Source organism: Pteronotus mesoamericanus, unplaced genomic scaffold (genome assembly GCF_021234165.1).
Source record: "Pteronotus mesoamericanus isolate MK-2021 breed Mesoamerican mustached bat unplaced genomic scaffold, CSHL_Meso_final scaffold_705, whole genome shotgun sequence".
Taxonomy (NCBI): domain Eukaryota; kingdom Metazoa; phylum Chordata; class Mammalia; order Chiroptera; family Mormoopidae; genus Pteronotus; species Pteronotus mesoamericanus.
This window is the reverse complement of record NW_026555326.1, coordinates 14914361-14929159: the sequence shown is the minus strand read 5'-3', so window position 1 is coordinate 14929159 and position 14799 is coordinate 14914361. Positions and strand designations below refer to the sequence as shown.

The window sequence follows — 14799 nt, the reverse complement described above, 5'->3', positions numbered from 1 at the left end:
TCAAGTGTCTAGATATTTTAGGGAACACTAGGGTACTTTTGACCTTTCACTAAGTTATCAGAAAGGTTAGAGTAGGGGCTCTGGCACTGGGTCAGCTTTCCGGAAGTGGGCAGAACTCAGGCAGTTCAGTACTGGAGTGAGGCTGTCAGAATTCACAGTTTTTATGGATAGCCAATTCTTGAGTAGATAATTAAACCTCCTCCACCATCAAACTTGAAAATAAGGAACAAGAAGGCATGGTATGAAAATCCACCTGTTCCCTTTTCCCATCTGACTGTGATGCTGAAGCACAGTGGAGTTAGCCAAAAGATTGGCTGTACGAGAAACACCTGGGTGAGCTACACCCTGGACAATCAATACCTAAGTCATCAAGGGTTGATTGTACTTGCAGGAGAATGGGTAACTTCCCACATAAAGCTGAATTACTAGCACAGAGAAGCAACCTTCCATTTGCCATTGCAGGATCAACATGCAAATTTTATCACTTTTTTGAGAAAGAATAAGTATTCTTTTGCCAACAATAAAAACCATACATAGCTATTGCACTACCAATAGGTCAAGTCATGCTCCAAATGCCCGCGTGTTTCTAGGGTGCCAGTGGCTAGTGGCACTGGAAATAAATCCAGCCACACCCTTTACTAGTGTTGCTAGCTTGGTCTTTGGGGCTTAACTAAGTGTACAACATTCATGATGGATTAAAGAAGAGTTATCCACAGACTGGGATGGATCAGTGGTAGTCTGTGCACACTTTTGGGCAGGGAAGTGGCAGTGGAATCTTGCATGTCATTTATTTGAAATGAAGACTAAATTGCCACCTGTGTGCAGATGCACACACACATCACAGCGTCACAGCAGAGTGGAAAGCGTGGACAGAAACTGATGGCCGAGGGCCGCAGGTTAAAGGGTCCGAATTGGCACTCTCAGCTTGACCTGTCAGTGGCCTTCACTCTGTGAAATGAAACTGATGCCACAAAGAAACTGCATGGTTATTTCATCTGTTTATACGTCTGTTGATCTGTTCAGCTGAACCGTCACTGAAAACAGGAGCACCATTCTTGGGACATAAAAAAGGAGAGGTATCTTTCCGGTAGTCAAGAGTTAAAAGCACAAGTGAAAAAATAAAAAGCCAACAGCAAGTGTGGCATCTGTGGTATGCAAAGCCACCAATGAAAATGTTCAAAGGGATTATCAAAATAAACATGAGACCGTTAAAGGAACAGCGACAGCAATAAAAATAGATAAAAGAAATTTAGCAAAAGACCAGATCTTCTTGAGAGGGAGGCCCTAGTCCTAGGGCCATCTACCTTTGACTGAGTCCCTGCGCTTTGAAGACCAGGCTCAGGGCTGCGGAAGAAGAATCTGCACAGCCAGACGAGGCCCTCAGGGTGGTGATGGTGTCCCTGCCCAAAGTGAGACCCAGTAGGGCGACCACGCACACGTAACGATCTTTTCTTTTACTGCAAACAGATAAAAATATTCCATGCAGTATCATTTCACTCCCCACAAACAGAAGTCAAAGACCTCAGAATGAGAAGGTGATGAATAACATGATGGTTTTCACATAGCACACGTTACGTGTGGTTGGGTTAGGGAGCAATGCAACTATTTTGCTTCCACAGGCCCCCTCCTCACAATGCCTGTCCTTCTGCTGGATCTTAACGTTTCTGAAGTCTCTTGGAGTTTGAGAGATATTAGAATAGTTTTGGCACCAAGGTAAACATGGCACAGTAGGAACAGGCTACTGACACAGCCATGAATCCGTGTCATCTTACCTGACCCACAAGTCCCCAAGGGCTCCCTTAATTACCATAACCTTTCATTGTGAGGTGATTTCGGGTCAGGTAGAAGGGACCACACGAGGCTCCAGAATCCTCTGTACTCCTAACATTTGGATCTGGAAACCTGTTGCTGGATAAATCTAGCTGAGCAAATCCCCAGACAATAATTCTATTCCCTCAGGTGTCACTGGGTTGCACCTGTCAGTGCATGTGTGGGCACACATATGCGCAGGTCCTGTCCCCTGCCCTTCACGCACACACACCTGGTCATGCGCTTCACAGGAACTTGACTTGTTTGGATATAAGAAGAAAGCTCTGCAAAGCTGCTCTTTTTAGAAGGCCACTTATCCATCCAGAATGCCAACAATTTTAGCTTCGCATCCTCTCAAACCAAGCAAACATGGTGCCGATGCAGGGGAAGCAACCTGCGTTGCGTTTGAAGGACCTGCATCTTCTGTGAAGCTCAGAATGCGGCCGACACCAGCAAACTACCTGAACTGAAAGCACCCATGTTTGGGGTCACACCAACTCAACACACATTTAGAAAGTGCCTACTGCGTGCAAGGGAAGGGACCAGGTCCCTTTCCATTTGAGTCAAGTTCAAACAAGAATAGACCTGGGTAGAATGTGGGATGTGTGTGTGTGCGCACACGCTTGCAAACACACAGGTTTATATGGGTATTGATATTGGATGGAAAATCTGGCTTTTTATTTTTGGGGTTTTTTTTTTCTGTCTAAATTGGGTTTTGCGATTGTATAAGGTGTGGAAGGAAACAATGCCTGTTTGGGCAAGATGTGGGCAGCTCTTTTGTCCTTTTGTCATCTAGCGGTTTCCCCAGACAAAAGAAAAAGAGAGAGGTGTGCTGAAGGACCCCAGTGGTGAGGAGCCCCCTCCCCCAGCGGGACCCTCTTCCGGATGGTTCACTGGTGGCCATGTTGGCGCATCTGGCCCCGCTTCCTCCCCCCATGTGAACACCTGAGATTGAGCGTGGATTTCTGCTCTCCACCAGCTCGGCAGCAAGGGCCCTGCCAGAGGCGTCGCTTTCTGTCATCTCAGCTTCCTGCTCCCAAGTAGAGGCACCTAAACAGAGATTAGATTTCTGGTTTCAAGGCATATCGAACCAAGCACGCTGAATGAACATGGGTTAGTTAATTAGCTCGGTCTCTCTTCTTTACATCCCCTGGTCTCAGTGTTCCTTGATGGCAAAGTGACCAGGAGAGAGTTGATTTGCATCTTAAGACCTATGGGTAATGCTTCTGGAATGGGGAGGTTTATTTAGCAACTGCTTGAACTTGTGTACGGGGTCGGGAAGGAGGTGGAGCTGATCCCGATCGGGCTGTCTGAGAGTGGGGCGCGAGTGGTGCCCACCGCCACGCTGACGCCCCGGGCCTCGATGATGGCAGACAGCAGCTGCTGCTGCTGTTGGCGCAGTGTGTCCGCGATGAGCAAGGGCAGGGAATTGAAGCTGGTGGTGAGATGCTCCAGCTTGGACTCCAGGCTCCCAATCTGCTTCTCCAGGTCTTCGCTCCGATCATTGAGTTCTGTGATTAAGTCATACATGACATTCTGCATCTGTACAGAGAGGCAGAGAGACCAGAGACAGGGAGATGACAGGTCATCACAGAGAAATCTGCAATGGGAAAAATGAAAAACTCCTCCAGATTACAACAGGAGCAACTTCCACGCCAGCGATGCCTCACGTGGCCAAGGAAGAAGCGGCAGCTTACTTTCTTGGAGACACAGAGACTCAAGGGGAACAACTGATTTTTTTCCCCTCATTACAAAAGTCATGCATATTAATATAACAAGATATTAGAGAATACGTAACATAGAAAAGAAGCAGCACTTTTTTCTTAAATGGATCGAGTCTCTACACCACTCTCGTGTTCACCCAGCCTCCCAGCTCGTATGGGGCTGGCCCCTGAGGATAAAGACAAGGCGCTGTGGTGGGGAGAGCACAGTGTGACGGACTCGCAGCTGGCAGGCCAGGGTTCAGGTACAAGCCTGCAGCTTGCTAGTCGTGTGCCCTCCCTCAGGCCCCTTAACCTCTTTGAACTGCGGCCTCCCCGGACCACATCCCGCGTCTGACAACCATACCTCCAACAAGCACCCCCTTAAAGATCCCCTTCTCAAGGAAACCACCCCGACGCCCCGCTCAGTACCGCACCTTGTCCCACCCCCACTGCCAACCTCAGCAACCCTGCTCCCCTCTTTCTGTCTTCTATGCCACCTTCTAATGCATGATCTAATTTGCTATTTCTTCTGATCATTGCTGTAGTTCTTCAGGGAGGGGACGTTTGCCTGTTGTGCCCACTGATGTGTCCCGGGGAACTAAAACAGCATCTGGTACATAGGAGATGCTCAACTAACAATTTCAGTGGACAAATATATATAAGATAAGGGGGTCTGGTACACATGATTGTCGCTAAAAGATGTCGGTAGAGCCAATGAGTGGATGCAGTGCTGGCGCAAGTGCAATATCGCCACCCCCGCCACCCTGCAGCCAAGGTGGCGGTTTTACTGACGGGGAGAGAGCTTTTGCATCACCAGTTATTTCCATATACCCATAAGGTTTCTCAGCATTTCCGACTAAGACCTGACTGTAAAGGAAAGCAGCTCCCAGGGCTCCAGCCAGGGTCTGGCTCTAGAGCAGGTGCTCAGTAAGCTTCTGTGAGGGGACCCAGAAGAGGTCGTTAGGGCAGGAGAGCAAAACTGGGGTGCCGCCTGGGCACTGAAAATAAAATTAAATTTAAAAGTAATAAAATACACTGGACTTCAAGAGCTAAGTCATAAAACCAGGTCAGAGCAGAGCTAAACGAAGGGAGCTCGGGCCGAGGGTGCCATTTTCCTTCCCAATCTGCTCTTTGCCAAGGCTCTGTCTCCATGAGAGGCAGTGCCACCCATCAAGCTGTCCCACCCAGAAGCCTGGACGCCTCCTCTCCCTCACCTCACACCTCACCAGTCCGAAGCACGGCCCACCCCTCCTATAAATACCCCTCAATTTCAGTTCACTTAACTGAACTAAACCACTTTAGTCCCAGCCAGAACCATCCAGCAATCTGTGACGCGCTCAGTCTAGTTCTCACTCCACTCTTACCAGGCAACCTTCTGATCATAATTTGGCTCCCCGGGTTGGTGGGTAGAGCCCTCATCTATGCGACAGCCACATCCCCCCTCAAAGTAACACGTGATATCAGACTTGGGAGCAAGGTCCACGGTCTCCACACTCCCAGGTGATCCTCTGGCCGCAATGGCAGGGGGCCAGGTTGCCATTGCTTTGTGTCCCCCGCCCCCCCAACTAGGTACTCTGGCTCTTGTGGCTTCTGCCAGTGACAACCTGATCCTATTTCAGCTGAAGTTTCAAATTATTCCAAAAGAGGCAGAAATATTGGTGGTTTCAGGGGCCCAGGGAATAGGAAATAAGGTGAGAGAGAAAAAAGTGGAGTAAAGGAAGGTGGCAGATGTGAGAAACCAGAGAGAAGATGGGGAAGGTGGGATGAAGATGCAGCAGCCCCTTCCCCGCTGACGACATGCCCACAAGGAGCTGCCTGGGGCCCAGAAGGAGCCATCTCAGGGGTGGAATGAAGGCAGGGCTGCCCTCGGGGAGCGGGACGCTCTCGTGGACACCCTCAGAGGAGAGGGTGGCTTTGGGAGTAAAGGTGCTTCTTTCATTAACTAACATTCAAGAACTGCCTCGAGGTGCCCATTCTTCCCGGAATGGTACAAAACTGCCAGTGTGCCCGACCGCAGGCACCCCCTGAGGCCCGCAGCACTGAGTCCGGGCCCCCGGGGCTCGGCCCCAGCGCCGTGTTTGCCCCGGCTTGGCCTTGGGACAATCATTTTGTTCCCTGGGATCTTGGTTTCCTCATCTATATTCATAAATAGAACTACCATTTGCAAACCCTTTATAGTTTACAAGGCATTTTCACAGATACCATCTCATTTGATCACTTGAGCCTCATATGTTAGGAATTGTTTTTACATTTCAGTTGAGGAAATTGAAGTTCGCAAATAAAGAGCCCAAGAGCTCCCAGCCCTGCCACCATGTATTCAATACAGCAACTAATACTTCGAGGCCACGTGATGTTTTCTTCTTCTAAAGGGGACCAAAGGGCAGGGCCAGGGAGGTGGTGGGCTGGGAGGGAGGGCGGAGCATAGAAAAAGAGAGGACTCGGCATCATCGGACCCTGCCCCCCTCACCGGCCCAGTTCCGCTGCTTGGTGACAGGAGGATCAATGGGAAATACGGAAGCTGCTGCTGGGACCTTGGTGAGTCCCCGAGAGGAAAAGACGACGAAGCCTGCATGGATGGCAGAGTTCCCCTTCTCTCCAGGTCTCAGCCGTAGCTGCCCTGCAGCCGCGCTAAAAGCCTATGCGCTTTCTTTCCAGGTCACTCGCTCCCAGCTTATTGAGGTTTGCTTCCCCAGCCCCATTCACATGAGCCTCTTTCCAACTCAGTGCAGTTTTTGCTTCACCCAGTCTGCTCTGTGCTGCGCCCCACCTCTGTGAGGAGCTGTGGGTGGCACTGAAGAAAGGCAGGCTGGGAGGTTTGGTTTGCCTGATAGTCCCGGGAGAACTTCCTGCCAGGTGGGAGGTGAGACAGGAAACATCGGTACTTCCAGAAGAAATATCTTGGGGCAAGTTGTTGGGCCATTGCTGGATCTCACAGGGTGAGCCGCTGGCCATGTTAGCCCTATATGACCCTCTTCCTGGCCACAGCTGATTGGCCCTACGGTGGACACATGACTCAAACTGGCCAGCCATCACACCTCTCCTGAGATTTTAGAATGAAGAGAAATAGGCAGCCCGTTGTCTTTGCCTGTGGCTAGCACCAGACCACTTACTCTCCGGACGGGGGCCTGCCGTGGTCTGCTGTGGAGGCAGGAGGCATAGAAAGCTGTCAGGAGCGAGGGGAGGGTAAGAGAAAGAGAAAGAACTGAAGCAGGTACTTGAACAGAAGGAGAGAGAAGAGAGGGTGAGACGGTATTTCCGGCTGCAAGGGCTTCCCCAGGTCTGGTTCTAGTTAGTTCCTTCCTGAAGTCTGACCACATGCCTGCTTTGAGGTTCTGCCTGGAATGAGACTTCATTGTATCCTTAAAATGAATGCCTCCATTTTTAAACTGAGTCCCAGTGAGTTTCTGAAACAGCACACCCCCAAGACCCCAGGGGGCTCCCTCCTTCCTGTTGCAAGCTCCCTCCTCCAGGTTCTCAGGAGCCCCTCCAAAGGCGCACAGGCCCGTGGTTTCTGCCCTGTACAAGCCACGCATCCTCTGATAGGAGTCCCCCACGCCCCTGGGGCTTGGGAGGCCCTTTCTCTTGCTTCATCCCTTCACTAAACGAGGTGTCTGCACGTGGCCCAGTAACCAGCAATTTCTCTGATTGCACCCTCTTTTCAAAGGATGTTTAATTTGCCTAAAGGAGTTTCTCTTGCTTACCCAGGGACCATGTGCCATTGTGATAATTGGCATCTGCTGGAATGTTCTGCTAGCCTGACCCTGGGCCCTACACTTGATATACAATTTCTATGTAGAGTCAACGAGGAGAAGGGGCAGGGGTGGGAGGCCTCGCTTCAACGGCTCCTACACTCAGCTCCAGCAGCAGGGCAGCCTTAGGTTCCTTCACTTCAGTGATTTGCAAAGAGGAACAAGTTTCTTTACAGTATTTACAGCAGTTCAGTGCCAGAAACGCAGAATGACAGTGTGATATCCAGCCCTGGGGCTCTCAAAGGAGGCCTCTCATTTTTGGCATCTTTATACTCAACATAGACTATTTGCCTTTCAAGAAGTAAAGAAATGCACCCCACCACCAGTTTGGGGCCTTAACAGCTGGGTTGTAAAGACTGAAGGATGCAAGAGAATGAATGTCCAATTATAACCGCAAACTGGAAGCACTTTCCCAAGCGCGACCTTGGCAGCATCACAGCCATTGTCACCAGCCAGTTCTCATCAGTGTGCTTCGCCCCGTGCAGACTCGGAACCCTCAGTGTTCCGCTAACAAAGCAACATGCTGAAAAGATTTAGGAGGTCAGCTAATCAATTCCAAGCAATGACACACCTGAACCATTGAACTTTAGAAACAAATGCCAGGTTTTAAAAGACAAGACACACTAGTAGGTTGCAAATGTTAAGAACTCGAACCGAGGAGGAATTGTTCTTTGCTTTCCCTGTCCTGCACTGTGCAGTTTGGAGCCACACCTGAGAAGTCTAAATGCCAGCACCTGAGAACTCTTTAGCACGTCTTCGGACCTAGCCACTCACCTTGGAAAGGTCCACCAGGGTGTTGGCTTGGTCGCTCAGCTTCCTCTGCTCCATCTTGACACTCCTCAGTCTGTGAGAAAGAGTGGTAACAGCCACGGTGAGTGTTAGGTTTAGTCCCAGAAGCAGATTCCACATTCACATCAGTTCATGTGGTTTTGGAATCCTGCATGGGGACCTCGAACATGGGTGTCAACTGACCAGAACCAAGTGCTTGTCGGGTCCCCCAGGAAGCGGATCCTTGTCTCTGCGCATGCTTGCCTTCGGTCACTTTGGTTTCCTCCCAGATCATCTTCTGGCTTCTATGCCTCTGTCTAAGCTGTGCGCTCCACCTTGAATGCCATCCTTGGCCTTTTAGGGTTTCCCCAAAACCTCCAGGCCAGAGTAACTGTTTTCTTCCTGTACCTTATCACTATACTTTTAAATTAAATATCCTAGAGAAAGCACTCTGAATTGTAGTATATGTAAATGTGTGAGAGCGTGTGTGAGAGCGTGTGAGAGCGTGTGAGAGCGTGTGTGTGTGTGTGTGTGTGTGTGTGTGTGTGTGTGTGTGAACTGTGCGAGCCTCAGGGGCTCTCACTCCGGGTTTTACCTTCCATAGCAGCCTGGCCAACGTCTGGCAGGGGCAGATGCACCGGAGGAGTAAACAGACTGCTCTGGGTCCTGTTCACTGCCCCCAGTGCTTACTGAGTGCAAGAGAATGGATTTCTCCTGTGCCTCTAAGTGTGCAAGGAGATACTTGTGGGGTCCCACCCCCCCTCGTCTGGCCCTCCGATGGCCCAGCTTCCCCGAATACTCACTGGTGGATAGCTTGGAGGAACTTCCTCTGGTGTTTCCTGACTTTGGCATGGTCAATCTTCTTCAGGAGCTTTGTGTGTTTATAGATTAGCCACGTTTCCCGAAGGACATTGGCTGCAGCATTCTTGATCTAAGGAAAAGTATATAAAGCGGGGTGCTATAAGGTTAATTTTCCTAGTTTCACGTGTTTTTCTGTTTGCTGATATAGTCTACTTTATAAGGAAACAATTCTGCAGTGATCTAATTCCTTAATCAAATCATGAACTCAGAATGGATAATTAAAATTCATCTCCTACTAATCCCATGTTAGTTGCAGTACACTGGAGCCTGAAGTTCAGGGGTGTTTCCTGCTCCTTTTTAATTATTTCAGGACTGCCTTTCGACCGCTGTTGGTGGTGCTATATTTAGACAAGCTGCATTAAGAAGACCTGGGGGCCCAGGGCGCCCATTGAATAGAGAAATCTATACCATTGCTGCCCTTGCACACAGAGTTCCAGCTCAACCTGCGACTTTCACTTAATGCACATGGTACTTTCTTGCATTTAGAGAGTAAACAGATTTCCTATCAGCTGGAGGTCTTTCCAGCCCTTTTTGAAGGAAAGTCTTCCCCACCAAAGGGAACTATAGGCATTAACAAGACTGTTGTTTCTTTTCCCAAATGGCAAAAAAACATTTACACTGCAATTTTACATGGAACTGTAAATGGCATTAAATTGAAATAATTTAAATCAGTATCAGAAAATCAGTGAAGATATTTAGGTGTGAAAACAGAGCTGCCTCTCTCCCAAGGCTGGCTCCTTCACTGTGCGCTGCAATCACACGTCTCGACATAGGACGCTGTCATCTGTTGACATGGAAACCACTGATATTACCCGGCCTGAGACTGAGCTGAGACACAGTGGCATCCAGATGGCTGGGGACAAAGTTTTAGTCCAAACACAGACATCTTCAGCAATTAGTAACAAGAGCAAAAGGAAACATTTCTTATTAAGCACAAGCTCAACAGATTTTTGGTTAACCATTCCCATCTCTGTCAGCCATGCATGTTGGCGCAGGTCCACGGGCCCGGGGCCTGGGGTAAGTAGGCCAGCCTAGTAGAAATCCAGCTACTGGCCAGAAAGGATTTTTAATAAAACTGGAGAGTACAGGCCTGCTTCTTCAGACTGACACCAACAGATGGGATGTCATTAAAATACTGAGACATGTGGGAAGGCCTAGGAAACATTGTTTTGCAGACTGATAACTTGTGTGTGTGTATGTTTTAAAAATTTATTACTAAGGCTGGATGACATTTCTCACTGGCGCAGAAGTGATGTTTTTAAAAGAACAGCTAAGTCTTCTCAGATATGTCTAAGTGACATAAATATATTGCTTTTTTTGTTCAGTAAAAATCCACTGTGAAAATGGTTCTAATGACTTAATTGCCCACCTCTGTTAATTTCTTGCTCAAAAGGAAGCAGGTAGTGATGAGTATAAGCTAGAAATAGCAAGTACCCAGGTGAGGAGGGGGCGGCAGAGGAGGGGGTAGCCTCTGGGGTTCTGTCCAGGGCCTGGAGTGGACGGCGGCCAGGCCTCACAGAAGGGAACCCCTTCTCTGCGCAGCGTGCACTCCTGCCGTCTTTTTCAGGGAGAAGGCAACCTGACACGTTATCGCTTCAGTCTCCCTGGGTGCTTAGGCTCCAAGGAAAGCCTAGCCGAGAAACAGCAGGGAAAACCCTGCCCCGGCATATCCGGTGACCAGCAGGGCCCGGCTCCCGGAGTCCTGGATAGAGGTAAGGAGGACCAGCGCTGACGGGCCTTTGACAATTGTCTCTGTGTTGGTGTGGGACCAGCGTTTGCAATTGAAAAGCCTGCAAGTGAATTCCTATTCCAGCAGTTATTGAGCAGTTGAGGAGTAAATGCTTAATTATCTGTGAGCTGGGAAAAATAAATCCTTACGTTAAGGGTTGTTATGAGGCCCAAATGAGGCCGTGATAATGGTGCCGATGGCGACGCCAACAGCTAACATTACCGGGCACGGGTCTGAGAACCTGCCGTGTGGAACGCAGGTAACCTGCACGGCCCCATCGGGCAGGCACCCTATTGTGCTCGTTTTACAGATGAAGAAACTGAGACACAGACCAAGACCATAAAGTTCTAAATGACAAACTGAGTCAACATGGATTTAAGAGTTCCATAAACTGTAAACATACTGCTATTAGTTACAATCATCGAGCCGAAACCCCTATTTAAAAGAAAACAGCTTCCGAGACAGGATGTGAAGGCCAGAATCACACGGCCGGCTAACGGCAAGGTCAAAACAGGACTGGGTCCAAGGAGAGCATAAGGTTTTCATGTGGTCTGAAGAAAGGCCTGGCTATATTTCATCTCTACACAAACAAAATTATTTCCTGTTTTCCAGGATCAAGGAATTGGAAAGGACATTAGAAACTTTTTAAGTCATCCTGGGCTTCACTTAGCAATATGACAGAACAGGGTGTCTATGTCCTACACTTAACTTCAGCCCAAATGTGAGTTACTGAAATCACAGCACAGCCTGGGCGGCTGATCGAGGCAGTCACATTACCTTTATCGGTTTGAACAGGAGGCCCCTGTGTATTCAGGAAAGTGATGTTAAATGCAAGCCTTGGTACTGACTCTGAAATTAATTGCCAGCAAACAGCCTGGCACAAAGCTAAGTAGATCAATATCTGCTAGAGAAAAAGAAATAGGCTTTTAACTGCACTGTGCTTTCCCAGGTTGACAGTAACTGTTACTGCAACCAGGGTCTCTGTCAATTTACCTGGCTGATGAGCATCATTAGGATGGTGAGCAGCTGAGGTCGTGTGCCTCCCCTGGGATTTGCTGAGCCCTGAATGGGAGCTTGGGGACCCTCTGCGCTTTCCTGGTGGATGGGGGCAACAGGCCCCAAAGGTGCTCCTTGGGGTGGGACGGGTCAGGGCACTGGGAAAACCTGAGTGAGGCTGGCCACCATCAGATGGGTTCAGAGGTGGTTAGAGGAGGGCCTTTGTGAATGGAAGCTAGTCGTTCTGTTCACCAAACCCATAAGCTCAAGGGCTGATTGTTTCCTCTCCATATGTTCTCTACCAAAAAAATAAATAAATAAATAAATAAATGGTATGCTTTCATTCTGATGAAAGCCAGAGAATGGGCTCAGTGACCTACATACTTTAGGAAGGGCTCTAAGATTAATGGGACTGAGTAAGGAAGTCTTCCAAATAAGATCTTGCAAATAATAGTGATAGCTAACATTTACTGAGCACTTACTGTGTGCCAGGCTCTGCTAAACACTTTGTGTTTACTGTGTTTTTTATTAGCCCTCAGAAAAACCTCACAAGTGGATGCAATTATTATCTCCTCCTCGGACCTGTTACTAAACCTCTCTGAGACTCAATTTTCTTATTCACTCCTTCAAAAACTTTTCCCGAGCCCCTACCATGGGGCAGACACTGTTCTAGGAAGTGAGAATACCAAGATGTACAAACCGATATCATTCAAACCCTTGCGGAGTTTATAATCTTGTGGAGACAGCATGCAGTTTATAATATAGTATCAGTAATAAGTGCTTCAAGAGAAAAACACAGCAGGAAGGTATCTAGAGATGTTGCAAGTGCTACAAGTCCGTAAAATGGGATTGTAGTGTTGATTAAATGAGAATACACTTCAAACACAGTAGAATCTAGCCACAGTGCTTTTCAATCATGATACCTTCGTTAATATTCTCCCCCCCCCACACCAAAAAAATGTGAGCTTCTTTCTCTTCCCTCCCTGCTAACAAAAGAGAACATGACACAGAACATATATGTCTGTTCCTTGAGTTCTTGGCCGTCCCACCCACATCAGTGGCTTGCTCTGGCCCCCTCTCTGCCAGGGTAACCGGCCACGCGGTATTGCAAAGGGACTGATAGCTGTAGGAGGAACATGGGACAGGATGAGAGAGGCACCCTTGTTGGACTCCCCATGTCTCCAGAAGCCACAAGGAGACCTAGGGGAATAACCCCAGGAGCCCCACTGGAAGACATTGTCAGTATGCCCACTATTCTGCCAGGAATCCTACCCAGGGAAAGGGTGTTCATGGGGAGGTTGGAGAAGGGGGAAGGAGGAGGGAAGGTGAGACTGTAAGTGCGACTTAACTTGAAGGAGTTACACAGGTTGCATTTAGATTAACTGAGAGCTTGTGAGCATCTTAATCTGAGAACCTAACACCAGCTCTGTCTTCAGACACTCGACCGAAGGTGTCCACTGGGCACATAGCTGGGGAGCGAGGCAGACCATCTTCCCTCTTTGCCAGCCCCTCCCCGCACCCCCTCAGCCACGCAGACTTCCTACAGCTGCCGTCCCTTCCATCTCCTTACTTACACCCTCTCCCCGTCCTTCCCCATCCGATTCCATACTCTCTTCCCAGGCTTCTCTGCTCAACTCACCCAGTAGCTGGCCCTGAACTGAGGGCTCCACCCCTGTGTCCAGCAGGAAATTGGGGCAGAGGGCAAGAAGAGATGAATTTCTATGGTTCAAAGTTGGAGTTTGAAGCTCTTTCCCCGTAGCAGCATGGTAATGAATGGTGGTTAATTCTATAATGATATTCACATCATGCTGAGTGAGGCTGAGGTAAACTGGCTTTTCTCTCCAGCAGGCAGACGTAGGACCCTGACCACCGTGCTGAGGTTCAAGGAACTGACTGCTCTCGAAAATCCGTTGGGTGATGGCTGGAGAGCTGCCTGCAGGCCTGAGAACCAACTGCAGCCCCGGCTGGGGCCTGGCTAGCTGTGCCCTCACTCAGCCCGGCGCCCGGGAGTCACAGCCCTAAGGATCCCCTCAGCTCAAAAGCTCAGTTTCTATGACTACTGTCCCAACTCGTGTGGGACAAAACCTTTATCGGTAATAGAATTTACATTCCCCTTCTGAGGAGAATTACCATTCCAGATTTCTGCTCAACCGATTATCTGATAAATTTTAAAGAGATTAAGACCTATTCTGGGAATCCACTCTTGGGACCAACCAGTTGTCAGTCTTGAATCTAGTATCCCTTAGCCAGGCTTTCTGCACCTGGTATAACAATGACTACTTGTCTTTTCCTAAAAAATATCCTACTATGAATAAATCTTTGAGTTAGTCTGCTGGAAAAAATTTTCTGCTTTTTCCAGCAGGACTGTAATACAACTTTGACATGTGCTCATAATTAAAGTTTTCTTTAGCACTATTCAGTAGGTACGGAGTGGGCACTAAAGGCTTCTGAAGAGGGTGCTGATATGTTCAGAAGTCAGCCTCAGCGTCTAAGGACATCGAGGGAGGGGACTGGGGTAAGGGAGGCCCATGAGCACAAAAGGCAGCGAGCAGCTGTGATGGTGTACGACCGAAATGACAGCGGCTTCAGGTGTGGAGGGGCGGGGGCCCTGCATGCGCGAACAGCCACGGGCTCGGCAAGGTCGAATCAGGCTCACGCACTGCCGGTGCCCCTGTGGGTCCAGACGGCGCTAAGTCTTCAGGCAAGGAGAACACACTGATGTCATTAGCGGACTAGGGAGGTCAGGAGGAGGAACTAATTTAGGGAAGATATGGGTTGGGTTTTGGTCTTACTCATTGATTTCATGGGAAAATGTACTTGGATGAAGTATTTGGAGCAAGAACCCCTTGTGGCAAGGATAAAGAGACACAGTCCTCAGCCAGTGGTGCACACCAGGGTGCTGTCTGGAGGTCGGACGTGGAGGGTAGGCATGGCAAACGGAACGTCTCCTGTCCATGGTGCCTCTTAAGGCCCGGGCGTCCCTGGGTAGCCCATCTGCCTTTAGAAAGGAGAGGTGCTTTCCAAGGGCGGGCAGTAAGGATGAGGGCAGGAACCATCTCTTACACACCTTGATGTCCCCAGAGTGTGTGACCCTGTAATACCTGTGTTTAGTTACACAAAACAGAGAGATGGGGACATACAGCTTCAAGTGGGAGAAAAGATGAGGAACTGACATCTTTTTTAG

General features: G+C 49.0%; 1 protein-coding gene across 2 annotated transcripts in view; it reads right to left on the bottom strand.

Annotated features, from left to right (window-relative positions):
- Positions 1 to 2794: 2794 nt before the first annotated feature.
- KCNN3 (potassium calcium-activated channel subfamily N member 3) overlaps positions 2795 to 14799 on the bottom strand; it is a 139829-nt gene continuing 127824 nt past the window's right edge. For both annotated transcript variants that reach the window (XM_054562990.1, XM_054562991.1), the window contains exons 6-8: positions 8833 to 8960; positions 8036 to 8105; positions 2795 to 3351 (exon numbers count right to left, since the gene is read on the bottom strand). In XM_054562990.1, the coding sequence (XP_054418965.1) occupies positions 3055 to 3351; positions 8036 to 8105; positions 8833 to 8960 (495 nt within the window). In that variant the 3' untranslated portion in view covers positions 2795 to 3054. The remainder of the gene's footprint in view (positions 3352 to 8035; positions 8106 to 8832; positions 8961 to 14799) is intronic.